Here is a 14,807-nt window from a genome sequence, read left to right as displayed (position 1 = left end):
GTGAAACTCACCCAGTAAAATCCTACTTGAGTAAAAGTCTAAAAGTATTGTGTTTTAAATATGCTCCCCTTGTCCTAAGGGTAAAAAATGACCCGCCTGCACTAAACCCCTAAAATAAAGCAGTTTAATTGAATTTTAAACCCCAAATCTATTTTGCATGAAGAAACAACCTGTCATCCATGACAAACTTTGTGAATATCTGGGTTTTCCCTCTTCACAATGCAGAAAGACTGCATTTAATCAGTGGACACCACTCATTGTATTACAACACACCTGTCATAATTGTTTTCTTTACTAATGTAGAGGTTTATTATTATTATTATTATTGCTAAAGGAACTGCGTAGGTGTTAACATAATTTTTTGCAAGAGATAGCACTTGTATAGCCTAAGAAAGTAGCAGAAATGTGCAGAAAGTAGTTTTGAATGCATTTTATTGAAGGGAAAGAATAATAGTCTTGAACTTTTTTTGGTAACATAGTGATATATTGTTATATACTGTACAATGAGGAATTCAACTACAAAATACTAGTCTTCTCCCATTTTTTTACCTTTGCCCCCACCCACAAGGTGCATAAACAACAACAATAAATACAAATAAAATAAGATAATAGATACAAAACAAAAACGTGAAGAACAAAAATCAATCAACTCTTATTAGCACATGTAGGACAGTATGCAAGTGTGTGTGCATGGACTTTGCAGATGTATTTCTCACATATGCAGCACATAGTATTTGTTTTACAGTCCTTCTTTGGGGGGCAGAATTGGCATCTCCTCCTCTTGCCAGGCCCAGCTGCAGCATCAGGTGGATCAGGACAAGAATCAGCTCCCTGAACAGCTTTCACAAGTGCTGCAGAGGCTGCTGTGCAGGGGAGGCACTCCCTTCTTTGAATGTGTGGGGTTACAAGTGCCTTACCCAGCGGCTCCAGGAACACCCTCCTCTTGTTCTGTTTATCAGGCATCCAGGTAGGGTTGATCTTGTTCCATATTACGACGGCATTGTATGAGTATACATCAATGATGTTGTGGACGATGACCAGGGGCCAGTGGGCAGTCATCCTCCTGCAGCTGTAAGTTTCAATCACCTTGTCCAGGTTGTCAACGCTTCCTTTGTTGTGGTTGTAGTCCAGGATGATGGCTGGCTTCCTGTCCTCACGATCACTGATTTCAGCCGTTGTGTGCTCAGGAGGACCACATTCTTGTTCCTCTTTGGTAGGTAAGAAACTAGAGTGGTGGTGGGGGTGAAGGCAAACTTTGATGAGAAGGCCTCTCTCCCCGTTGTTGCGAGGAGTGCAGGGGGAGCTCAGACTTGTTCTTTATAACTGTGCCAACCATGGTGATCTTCCTCTTTAGGAGCTGCTGGCAGAGTTCATAAGAGTTGAAGAAATTGTCACACGTGACATTGTGCCTCCTCAGTCCATCTTTCACATCAAGCACAACCCCCATCCCCTGGTTCTTCTCTGGGCCTCCACCGGTTGGCTTCCCTGTGTAGACTTGCATCTTTCAAGCATAGCTGGATTGTGCGTCACAGGCCACCCATGTCTTGATGCCATACTTTGCTGGCTTGCTGGGCATATACTGCCGGAAAGGACAGAAACCTTTTGACAAAAGAGATTACTATCAGTAAATAGTATCAGTGTTACACAAAACAATCACATAAATCAATGATATTACAGCAATACAAAATGAAATTGACAGTGAAAATCACTTATATTACAGATATGAAAATAATTACTTCTGAATGGAACCAGTTGTTCATCCACTGTTACTTCAGGCCCAGAATTGTAGAGGTATGGCAGACACTCCACCCACTTCTACCTCTCTTATGGCCGTCAGTTTGTCTCTCACACGTCTTGCAGATCTTTTCTCACAGTTATCAAATCATAGCATTCTTGAGAAAGTGTGGAAGAATTTCAGTGGCATCGTGGCACGGAAAATTGGCCTTCCACTCTCTGCATCCCAGAGACTACATGTAGCCTCGTCTCGGGACCTATACACACCCGCTAAGATTAGCAGCCCTATGTAGGCACGCAGGTCAATCTCATCCATTCTTTTCCAGTTGTCTCCATATTTACGGAAACCCTCCAAATTTGTCATCTCCAGGATGATCTTTTCGATGGCTGGTGTAATGAACATGTATAATGTTGAGGTGATGTCCTGGGCATGGGCAACTGCATGCCTTGTGGGCCCTGGGGGTCGTCCTTATGACATTTTGTGCTGCCATCCTGTCCTGGTTGTAATATGGTGAGAAGGACCATGTTATTTTGCTATTCTTTGACAAAAATGTCTATTTCAGCGTGGGGGATTTCTTCTTCATCTGAAGATGATGGATCGTGCTCTGGGTTGTATTCTTCCCCATCTTCTTCTTCAGATACCTCCTCCTCTTCTAAATCATTGTTCTCTTGTTCCTCTTGGACATCTGAAAGAATCTGATCTACAACCTGTTGGTCACTGAAACGTGCACTCATGGCTTCAGCAAAGAGAGAACTGGGAGGACTGTCATCTGCAGCACCTTTATAGCCTCTGACTGCGTTCCCCTTTAGTAAACAATACTTTCAAGAAATGTTTATCTTGTCTGAAATTGTTTTTATTTTGTCAGATTTAAAAAAATAAATTGTCTGTGAAGTTGAGTCATTTGTGGGGTCGTGGAGGGGAGATGCTGCACATGCACAAGAAAGTTTTAGTTTTGTCTGAGTTCAATCAGTAAAACACAATCTCAATATCTCTCTGTGTGTGTGTGTGTGTGTGTGTGTGTGTGTGTGTGTGTGTGTGTGTGTGTGTGTGTGTGTGTGTGTGTGTGTGTGTGTGTGTGTGTGTGTGTGTGTGTGTGTGTGTGTGTGTGTGTGTGTGTGTGTGTGTGTAAATGATTTTAGAACTGCTGGGTCAAAAATGACCCTAAGATGACCCTATGTATCCTGGTGATGTACAACTTCATGGAAATATGAACAAAGCCGATGTTTCACTTTTTCTAATGTTGGGGTCACTCTAGGAAAAGTCATCAAATTTCAAGTTGAAAAAATATAATTTAGTGGGTTTTCTCTGCTGTTAAACATAGTGGCGGGTAATTTTTTACCCTTAAGACAACACAAGGGTTAAGTATCAAAGGTAAATGTCATTGCTAAAATATACTTGTATCAAAAGTAAAAGTATAAATAGTTTCATATTTCTTATATTAAGCAAACCAAATGGCACCATTTTCTTTTTTTCTTTTTTTTTACGGATGCTGCAACCCTTAGACATAATTTACAAACGAAGCATGTATTTAGTGCGTCATCAGATCAGAGGAAGTAGGGATGACCAGTGATGTTCTCTTGTGTGAATTAGACCATTTCCTGTCCATCTAAGCATTCAAAATGTAACATAATTTTCTTTTGGAATGTAGTGAAGTAAAAGTATAAAGTTGTAAAAAATATAAATAGTAAAGTACAGATACCCCAAAAAATATTTAAGTCATACTTTCAAATATTTTTACTTAAGTACTTTACATCACTGCTGAATACTTCTGTAAATGTGATATTTCCGTTTTTTTTTTTTTTATACATTTGCTAACACTTCTAAACCTGGTTTTGCTTTGTCATTATGGGACATTGTGTGTAGATTGATGAGGGGAAAAAACTATGTAATACATTTTAGAATAAGGCTGTAACACATTGTCTTCCGGAGAGCCTGAACTCGTGGAGGTACGGGCCACACACCTCTCCGCGGCAGAGCAGCATTGCCAGAGACAGCTGGGTCTCTGTCCCTGTTGCGGCCAGGAAGGGCACCAGCTTCAGGGGTGTCTGGTGTGTTCCAACCCAGAGTTCACTAGGGCAGAGGGGATTGCCTCGTTATCTTCCGTCTCCCAGGGTAGGCGTGAGTATTCCATCATCATCGTTTTCCACCAAACCCTTTCTGGTTCCCATTTTACTAGTTGGCTGTCCTTCAGGTGTTGTCTCTACAGCTCTAATGAACTCCAGGGCCGCAGGGAACTTCATTGACCAGGCCCTCGCTTCCTCCCTGACCATAACTTCGCACCCGTTCTCCTTTCCTTTTCCGGTCCAAGCCCTGGAAAGCGACCATTGGTATCCGGCACAATCACGCACATTACAGCACCACTCACCCTCACCATGGGAACATGCACCAGGAAAACCTTCCCTTCCTGATCCTCACTGCACAAAGCCATCATCACAAAGTCATCCTTGGCCCTCCGTAGCTCCAATGTCATAACCCCACCATCTCCTGGTCAAAGATGAAAATCACTGCCTGGGTACCAAGATGCCGGAAGACCTTCTTTCCCGTAACATGGGGTTCCACACTGGTTTAGAGTCCTGAAAGTGCCCTCCAGCCCATCCGGTCTTCCCGTATCATTGGCCCTGTGTTTTGGGACGTAGATGTGGACATCTGCCTGGCTCTGGAGAGGGAACCCGCTCCTGCTACCTGCACTCCAGAACCAATCTAGGTCCCCAGGGGGGTAAGAGATCAGCTGGTGATCTGGGCACACACATTCCTCACCGCTGGACACCAAGGTATCACCCGCACTTTCCAATCCCTCTCTGATAAGTACTGGTGGCACACCTTGGCGCAGGACGCCGCCTGCTATGTCAACTCCTGCTCCATATGTGCCCAAATCAAATCACACCGGCACGCTCCAGCAGGGAAACTACTTCCCCTTCCCATGCCTCAGCGGCCTTTGTCCCATCTGTCCGTAGACTCGTTACTGATCTCCCCCCGTCTGATGGTTTCACCACTGTTATGGTTGTTGTCTACAGATTCTCCAAATCCTGCTGTGTTATCCCTCTCTCTGGTCTCCCTACCCCTCTCCAGGTTGCTGAGGCACTGGTCCAGCAGGTCTTCTGGCACTATGGCCTTTCGGAGGACATCGTCTCCGACCGTGATCCCCAATTCAGATAGCAGGTATGGAAAACCTTCATGGAGAAGCTGGGGGCCACGGCCAATCTCACATCCGGGTACAGGCCTCAGTCCAACGGGCAGGTGGAAAGGACCAACCAGGAGCTGGGGAGGTTCCTAGGGAGTTACTGCCAGGACTGACAGGAAGAGATGGCCCGGTTCTTTCCCTAGGTTGAGTACAGCCAGAACTCACTTCGTCACTCCTTCACCGGGCTGACTCCCTTCCAGTGCATCCTGGGAAATCAGTCGACCCTGGCTCCGTGGACTCCGAGCCAGACCGAGGCCCATGCAGCAGATGGGTGGTTCCGGCACGCAGTCCGATGTCAGAAGAATCAGGCAGAACGCCACTCCAGTGTGGCTCCTGTGTTCCAACCTGGTGATCGCATCTGGCTCTCCACAAGGAACTTGCCGGAAGCTGAGCCCCTTCACGGGGGGCCCTTCACGGTCCTCCGGAGGGTCAATGAGTTAACTTACCATTTTCAACTCCCCACCAACTACCAGATCTCACCCTTTTGTCATGTTTCCCTCCTCAGGTCGGTGATTCCTGGTCCCCTGGCTGATGCATCCCCCGTGACACCCCTCCGCCTCCACTGAACATCGATGGGACCCCTACCTATGCCGTCAGGTCCCTATTGGACTCCCAACATCAGCTTCAGTACCTGGTGGACTGGGAGGGGTGTGGCCCAGAGGAGTGCTATTAGGTTTCGACGGCCAACATCCTGGACCCCAACATTGTCCAGGATTTCCATCTCCACCGTCCGGACCGGCCCGCTCTTCGCCCTGGGGCCGTCCTCCTGGCCGGTATCGTCGGGAGGGGGTACTGTCACACCTACTCCCGCTCCTTCTCTCTAGCGATCAAATTTGCCGGTCTACTAACCACGGGCCCTGGCAACCATTATTACGCACACCTGCTCCCCATCATTACGCACACCTGGACTTCATCATCACCTTTATTACCTTCCCTTTATTAAGCCCTCAGTAGCCTCAGTCATTAGGCAGTATTGATTTGTTTTCATGTTCAGTACGCATCCCCTATTTTGTTCATTTGCCTTGCATCATTGTTATTAAACTCTCCTTCTGCACCTGCTTCCTGACTCCCTGCATATACATGACAGTATGTACATGTTAAGTTGAAAATTGTTTTTGTCCATGTTTTTATGCAAAAAAAATACATATAATATATAAATTCATAAAAATACATATATATACATATATATATATATATTATTAAGCCCGCAGTAGCCTCAGTCATCAATATATATATATATATATATATATATATATATATATATATATATATATATATGATTACATGGACAGGGAGGACCTGATCATATATCAGCACTCCTATTCTGACAACAGATTTGAAACATTTAAACGACCCCTAGTCTGTCATGGCCTAGTATGCTAATCCAGTTGTTTGAGAACACAATCCTCTTTTTCAAGTATGTAACCCTTAACCCATAACCAGAACTATTACCTTGTCATAGCTAATATCTAGGTTTATTGTTAGTTTAAAAATTATAACGATGCTTCAAATGGGGAAAGGGTCTTTGAACATAGAAAGCCCTTGAAGTGTGTGCTCTGCTCTCTGTTACTTTGACCAACTCTTAGATTGAGCCCAACTTTATAGCCTAATGTTTGGTGGTGCACATGTAGCCTATAGCCTGTTTTAGAGAAATGTCATCATCAAATATTGTAAGAGCTTTCATTGTCTGCTTATATGCCCCATTTATTTATCCTATGGTTCTGACTTGGTGCACAGGGAGAATACTGTACGATCGGCGCATGTTCTGAATTATGTCGCTGTACATTTCAAAAGTGCTGAACAAATAGTTATATTGACTATGTTTGTCCTACCTCGCACATTGTCTTAATCAAAATTACGGATTGCCTCTTATCCGCTCCTCGTCTCCTTATGCCATAACTTGTACTTCTCAATTGTCAGTAGAAACCACATTTGTTTAAGCAAGTCAGCCATATCAGCAATGTGTTATTTTAAAGGCAGCAATTCAGGCTGAATGAACTGTATCACTTCCAGGTGTAGCAGTGGTAAGGTGTTGGGACTGCTGTTGGAACAGCTTTATGTAGATGGCTGCTCTTCTTTAACAACAGAAGGTCACAAGGGTTTCCCAAAAAGCTGTATGGGTTTAAACATATTTTGTACAGAAAGTGAATAGCTTAATTATTGAAAGTGACAGAATTAGATTACTTCCCAAGCATATTCCATGTTTTACCTCCTCCGCTATAGAAGATTGTAGCTCAGACTCTGAACGTCAAAGAAACTAAACAATGCTATTCCCATATGCATCAAAGTCATGTCTTTCCAGGGTATTTTCAGCTTGTTTCTAACATAAAGCATAATGAATCAAAGTGCTGTTATCACTTAATGTAATCAGATCTGTTTTATTTTATTCCAAATCTTAAGATAACAATGGGTTGGCCTGTGCTTTTTGCCATTTTCTTAAATAAAAGCTGGGCCTATGGCATAACCTCTCATACCCCCTCAATTCCATTACTGGCTTTAACTTAACAGCCCTTCAATGACATGGAGGGAGGCTATTTAAAGAGTGCATGGTGAGAAGAGGAATTTAATGACAAATCTATGGATATAGCAGCCTATATCCTAATTCTGTCTCTCAAACGGGTAGAGCTACCTCTTATTTCTTAAATAGGAAGAAATAGGCTCCAACACAAAGCCCTCTTGTTGTTAATAAAGTCTAATTAAAATGAAGATGGTTTAAATGAATTATTCTTACTCCAATTTGCTTACTATCAGCACCATCAGCTGTCCATTTCCACTTGAATGTGCCACGACTGCTGCTTCAAGTTTCAGCACCACAATGTAAGTAACTAAAATCTGGCTTATTGTGATGTCAATAACTTGGATAAATACATCATGGGCAAGAAACATATTGTTTTTCTTCAAATCAATTATAGTAGTAGCAAGATATCAAAGTTGACCTCCGGTCCTCAAATGCTCACCTTCTCAAACTGAACAGAACCTAGGCTATAGGCTAGTCTACGAGCAAGATATTGCATTTTTTGGACTAGGCCTAATCACAAATAATGTTCTGAGGAATTCTTTAACTCTCCTCCTGAACTGCCACTGTAGTCCTACACAGCACAGCATTCGTTAGCCTGCACAAAAAAAAAAAGGTTTTGATCAGCAAGGGCAGAACAGGCCTCAGGGTTGGAATATCCATTGCAGTGTGTAATGCAGTCTAGTTTTATTTACGCAATCCCAGCAGCTATCTTAGAAATATAACTTTCTCTGTGCTTCTCTGAGCATGCACTTCGTAGCCTATAGCCTATAGGCTATGAATCATTTGATTGAGACCATGCTAAATAGCCTATAGGCACACTTCATATTGCATTTCCAGCAGAGAACCGGGTGGAATCGGGCAAACATCGATATATAGCCTAATAAGCAATGAATTCTAAAACACTGAGAAATATTGACATTTCTTTAATTACAAACTACATGACCCTCCCCTGGACTAGATTTAAAAAATACTAAACCCTCCCCTTGACTGAAATTGAAAAGTCATGACCCTCTCCCATTTTCCTCCAGGTACCCACCCTGTACATTTTTATCCATCTCTTAGCATTACAATTTTACCGTAAAAACTAAGAATGTTCTTAAGTTAAAGTTATAAACAGAAGTGATAGTAACACTGTAAATGATTAACCATTACAGAACTCTTTCGTTTGAAGTTCTGAAGGGTGACATAGCGTTTTTAGTCTGTACTCTTTCCCCCTCCCCCTCTATTCCTATTTCCCTCCTTCCCAGTCCTCCTGTCATAACCTCCTGTTGGTTCTACTACAGTATGGAATGACTCAGGCTCTGCCCTGGCTGTATTTCTGCCTTGTCATTGTGACTCAGCATTCTGGAGTCTCAAGCAGAGACAGAAGAGGAAGTGAGATGTTCCACTCCATCAATGGTTATGTTTCAATGGAAGTCAAGGACAAAGCAGACAGCTATCGCATTGGTGTCTATGGTGAACACCCCCCTCCCCCCGCCCCCTTCAGCAGACAGTGGTAAATGGCCTGAGTGAACTACCTTCATTTATCCACCATCTTTGGCCTGAAAGCCATTCATTACCGCTATAGCCGTGACAATGGTGGAAGGAGACTGGGTCTCATGACTGTGGAAACAGAGTTGAGCGGTGGTGAGTGGGCGAAAACGTGCTGAGACTAGGGGAAAAAAGGGAAGAAGGAGAGAACAGTAGTATCATATACTATGTAACTTACTAAGGCATTTTTAAACAAATAACTGTAATATGGTTGTTTCTGATGAATGTTGGAGTGAAAATACACCAACAACTTTCCTGATCATTTGGCCAATAAACCCCAATTACAACTCAAATAACAATATTATCCAATATTACTTTCAACTGTTGGTCTAACTAACAGTTTAGAAAATCACCACCAAAACCCTTGGTTTTTCCACACTCAATAGTTTTCCATGTGTATCAAGAGTGGTCCACCTCCCATAGGGACATTCAGCCAATTTAACACAACTGTGGGAAGCATTGGAGTCAACATGGCCAACATCCCTGTAGAACGCTTTCGACACCCTGTAGATCGAGTCCTTGCCCCAATGAATTGAGGCTGTTCTGAGGGAAAAAGGGGCGTTTGCAATTCAATATTACGAAGTTGTTCTTAATTTTTTATAGACTCAGTGTATTTATACAGTGCCGTAAAAAAGTAAAAACAAAGTTTTAAAAAGTATTTCCCCTTTCTGATTTTCTCTATTTTTGCATATTTTTGTAACTGAATGTTATCAGATCTTCAACCAAAACCTAATATTAGATAAAGGGAACATGAGTTTACAAATAACAAAAAAAAAAATCATATTTTTATTTATTTAATTAACCAAGTTATGCAACACCCAATTCCCCTGTGTTAAAAAAGTTAATGCCCCCTTACACTCAGTAATTGGTATTGCCACCTTTAGCTGCAATGACTACAACCAAATGCTTCCTGTAGATGTTGATCAGTCTCTCACATTGCTGTGGAGGAATTCTGTCCTACTCTTGCATGCAGAACTGCTTTAACTCAGTGTAATTTGTTGGGTTTTCAAGCTCATTTCAAGTCCTGCCACTACATCTACATTGGGATTAGGTCTGGACTTTGACTAGGCCATTCCAAAACTTAAAATGTATTTATTTTTAACAATTTGTATGTAGACTTGATTGTGTGTTTTGGATCATTGTCTTGCTGCATGACCTGGCTGCGCTTCAGCTTCAGCTCACAGATGGATGGCCTGACATTCTGCTGTAGAGTTCTCTGATACGGTGCAGAATTCATGGTTCCTTCTGTTAAGGCAAATCATCAAGGTCCTGAGGCAGCAAAGCATCCCCAAACCATCACACTACCACCACCATGCTTGACCGTTGGTATGAGGTTCTTACTGTGGAATGCAGTGTTTGGTTTTCGCCAGACATAATGGGACCCATCCGTTGTATAGGAAATCACATCCAGTCCTAATTGGCTGAAGATTCTATTATGAATAAAAGTATTGTGTTGGTCTACCTGGAAACAGAGAGGCTAATTACTTTGGACTTTTCAGACTGATTGTATTACTCCAAAAGGAATGAAAATAAAATCATGCTGACACCACCTAAAGTAAGACTTTCCTTTCTAGAAATGAGCCCAATACCATATCGGTCCATATTATCAGACAGGTGTGTTATTTAGCAATAAGACAGATCATAAACTCAAAATATTATCTTGTTGCTAGCAACATAGGCTATTGCTGACTTGACTGTCCCAAACTTTCCACTGGTACTCAGCCAAGGATTTATAAACACTGAATAATGTAGGCCTATCTGTTACAACAGACTCCTGTTACTGCCTACCATGCTATGTTGTTGTCTTGGGTCTCTCTTTATGTAGTGTTGTGTTGTCTTCCTTGTCATGATGTGTGTTTTGTCCTATATTTTATTTTCATTAACTTGTAATGAATAATGTGGAAATGTATCAAGTTGAGACTAAACTTCTGTCATGGTCAAAACATATTGATACAACAGTAGCTAAGATGGGGAGAGGTCTGTCCATGATAAAGCACTGCTCTGCCTTCTTAACAACACTATCAACAAGGTAGGTTCTACAGGCCCTTGTTTTGTTGCACCTGAACTTCTGTCCAATTGTGTGGTCAGGTGCCACAAAGAAGGACTTAGGAAAATTACAGTGGGCCCAGAACTGGGCAGCACGGCTCACCCTTAAATGTACACAGAGCTAACATTAATATGCATGTCAATCTCTCATGGCTCAAAGTAGAGATTTACTTAATCACTACTTGTATTTGTGAGAAGTATTGACATGCTGAATGCCCCGAGCTGTCGGTTTAAACTACTAGCACACAACTCAGACAGCAAATCATACCCCACAAGACATGCCACCAGGTCTCTTCACAGTCCCCAAGTCCAGAACAGACTATGGGAGGTGCACATTACTACAGAGAGCCATGACATGGCTACTATTCCACATCAAGTAACTCATGCAAGCAGTAAAATCATATTTTAAAAAATAGATAAAAATACAACTTATGGGACAGCAGGGACTGTGAAGAGACACATAGGCACAGACACGATAACATATACACTATAGACACACACACATGGATTTTGTGTTGTAGATGTGTTAGAGTAGTGGCCTGAGTGCAAACCCTTAATGTGTTGTGAAAACGGTTTAGTAATGTAATGTTAGTTTTATTGTATATAACTGCCTTTATTTTGCTGGACCCCATGAAGAGTAACTGCTGCCTTGACAGCAGCTAATAGGGATCCACAACAAATGCAAATGTTGGTGAATTAAGGAATATGCAAATGATTCAGATGCCATCTAGTGGCCTTTTTGGGTACATCAGATTATCACAAAACTCTGGCCCTGTGTGGTCTCATTACAAATAAAATATATTTTCAAATAGGATGACAAATCTGCTAGCATTACCCTAAATATAAACCAACTTAGCGAACACAATTACCATCTTTTATTGAAACGTACTGAATTATCTTACCATGTCAATACTTCTTGGTTGTAAATGTTGGGAGTTGTGAAAAGAAAATAGTTGCAGAGTTATTGAAAATGCCATTGCTGATTAGACACTACTCATTAGGCTATTTTCCCCTTTAACCAAATGGTGTACCCACTAGAAACGTATTTACCATATCGACACATTAAATGTCTAGCAATATTTTTCAGTTAAAGTATTAAAGTTAAGCTTGCCTGTCAATTACCAAAATGAAAGTCTTCAGTAAATTACCAGTAGCTTCACAACCATATGACAGCTCCAATAAGCCCCTTATGGTGAACTAGAGGCTTGTAGAATCATTACTATTTTGAGTATTCAGTTCATAGTTTGCTGTAGGGGGAACTATGGACATTACCACCTGAAATAAACAAAATGAGTAAAGATTCATTTTATGTCAGTAAGAGACGTACTTCCATCACTAGAGAAATGCGCCATAACAGCTGGCTAACTGATTTTCCGAGCAGAACACAAGGGTTTGATTGACCTCTAATAAACTTGTGATGCAGAGTAAAAGTCTACATCAACTGTAGTTACCCATTTCACGATTACGGACCTGGAGTTGACAGTTGGGCCCTTAATTGACATGGCACTATTACAAGTTATGGTAGAGGACACGCTCTGAGGAGGATGTAATGTCCTTTATAAACCTCATGTTAACAATAGAAGTTTATGACCCTCAGTCACTAGTAGGTCTACAATTGTCAGTATTTATCACTAGGAAATTGAGATGCTCAGTAAGACAGAGCAAAGAACCTGAATAGACTGTTACAACATCCATTACTACAGGACAACACTTAGAAAACAATATTTTAGTGAGCTTTTTAATTGTTTTACAAGATGCCTTGAATCCAAAATACAGTAGTGTTGTCAACAAAAACACCTCAATGTTACAGCTGTGTTGCACAGCACCAGTTTAACACTCTACCCTCCCTATAAATGCAAAGCCAGTAGGATCTATCAGAGAAGCCAGGAGTCCTGGTCTGAGGCTGGATGCCGTAGCCTGGGGATGGAAGTGGTTTAGCTCTGGCCTCCCAGGGTGTGCTTGTCAAACAGGTACTCTGCCATCTTGTTTTTGACAGCATCCATCTTGGTGAGGTTGGTGATGTGGTCACCCAGCTTCTTAATGGCCTCCACCTGCTCATTCAGGTAATGGGTCTCCAGGAAGTCACACAGCTAAAGAGGGAAAACACAGGTCAGACAAGAGAATAACTACAGACTATTGTAGATACAGTAACACACAAGAGCCTGGTGGTAATGGCATAAGTGCAGATAATGCGTTTCCAGCTTTTTTTAACTAGACAAGTCAGTTAAGAACAAGTTCTTATCTACAATGAGATCCTAACGTGGAACAGTGGGTTAACTGCCTTGTTCAGGGACAGAACATATTTTTACCTTGTCAGCTCGGGGATTCAATCCAGCAACCTTTATTACTGGCCCAACGCTCTAACCACTAGACAACCTGCCGCCATTTATGCAAACTTAGGCATTAGCTGCATTGTGTGCGTATAGTGTGCATCTGTGGACTATTGTGTGCGTGTGAAGCAGGTCACAATCTTGTGTCATTAGTTATCAGAGCTACAACATCCTGCTCATCTCCTGGGACAGAACCTGTATTCTATGTGATATATACATGTGATGTGCAGATCCACCATAACTTACATGGGGGTCAACCTTGTCAGAGGCAATCTTGTGCAGGTCCAGCAGGGCCTGGTTCACATTCTTCTCCAGCTGCAGAGCACACTGCATGGCCTCCAGCCCATTGCCCCACTCATCACGTTCTGGCTTCTACACAGGACAGAGTGAACACAGAAGTGTTAGGGACTACTAGCAGACATTAAGGTTAGGATAAAGTGAACAGAGTTACACCCCTCACACTGTCAGTTCAGTGGTTAGAGGTAGTATGTTCAGGACTACTCCAGGTTCTCTAGATCAACTTAATGCTGTAGACACTCTCCATGGAGTAAAGACATATCTATCAGTCTACAATCTAACTGGGTTTTAGATGCTCAGGGGCTCACCTTGATGTCCTGGAGTAAAATGCGTCCACCTCTCTTGTTCTGGAAGGAGAGTAGCTTGTCGGCGTGCTCCCGCTCCTCGTCGCTGTTCTCCTTGAAGAAATGCGCGAAGCCAGGCAGAGCCACATCGTCACGGGAGAAATAGAAAGCCTGGGTGGATAAACATTAAACAGTGTTTAGAAGAAAGAACATGACAGCATTCTGTTCTTGTTGTGGCAACTAAACTTGATGACAAAGGCATGAATCAGTCTAGTCTGTAGTCTACTTGGTAACCTGACAAGTAACCCGTCAAGGAGTTGTTACGCGCTCTGTCCAAGGTAGGATAGATTCCCGGCTTCATTTGAATGTTATATCTACCTGAAAGCTCTTAATAACAAAGTAGACCTCAAATATGAACTAGAGGGAGTTACATTTCTTGGCTCTTTAATTGTCTAGGCCTGTAGAAAAGTCAGGTGAAAAATGGCATTTAGGCCCAGGAATAATAATACACAGGTAGATCAACAAAACGGTCATCTTGGTAGACTCCTTACCATTGAAGTGTAGGTGAAGGAGGCAAACATCTCCATGTTGATCATCCGGTTGATGGCAGCTTCGCAATCGTGGTGATAGTTCTGGCGGATCTGAGACTCCATCTTGGCAGATTTTCTTTTATATCAAAATAAAGTGTAGAAAAATAAAGTTCCTTCGACTATTTTGCTATTACAGTTCAAGTAAGTGTTACTTATCAATCCGGAATGTTCTATAATGCGGGACGAAGGCAGAGGAGTTCTGTTCAATCACTGTTGAAGCAAGAACTTCTTCATGCGTCTTCTCAGACTTGTGAACTGGAAGGAGCCTTGTTCCCTCTATTTATTGTTCCGAACGG

The 14,807-nt window shown here is 42.2% G+C and overlaps 1 protein-coding gene across 1 annotated transcript; it reads right to left on the bottom strand.

Moving 5' to 3' along the window:
- Window positions 1–12,724: 12,724 nt before the first annotated feature.
- LOC115170846 (ferritin, middle subunit-like) lies at window positions 12,725–14,807 on the bottom strand. The gene is made up of 4 exons (XM_029727173.1): window positions 14,473–14,807; window positions 13,946–14,092; window positions 13,587–13,712; window positions 12,725–13,100 (listed from the first exon to the last, which is right to left on the bottom strand). The coding sequence occupies exons 1-4, from the start codon at window positions 14,572–14,574 to the stop codon at window positions 12,945–12,947; spliced, it is 531 nt and encodes a 176-aa protein (XP_029583033.1). The 5' UTR covers window positions 14,575–14,807; the 3' UTR covers window positions 12,725–12,944.

Source organism: Salmo trutta, chromosome 32 (assembly GCF_901001165.1).
Source record: "Salmo trutta chromosome 32, fSalTru1.1, whole genome shotgun sequence".
NCBI lineage: Eukaryota > Metazoa > Chordata > Actinopteri > Salmoniformes > Salmonidae > Salmo > Salmo trutta.
This window is presented reverse-complemented; position numbering and strand designations above follow the sequence as displayed.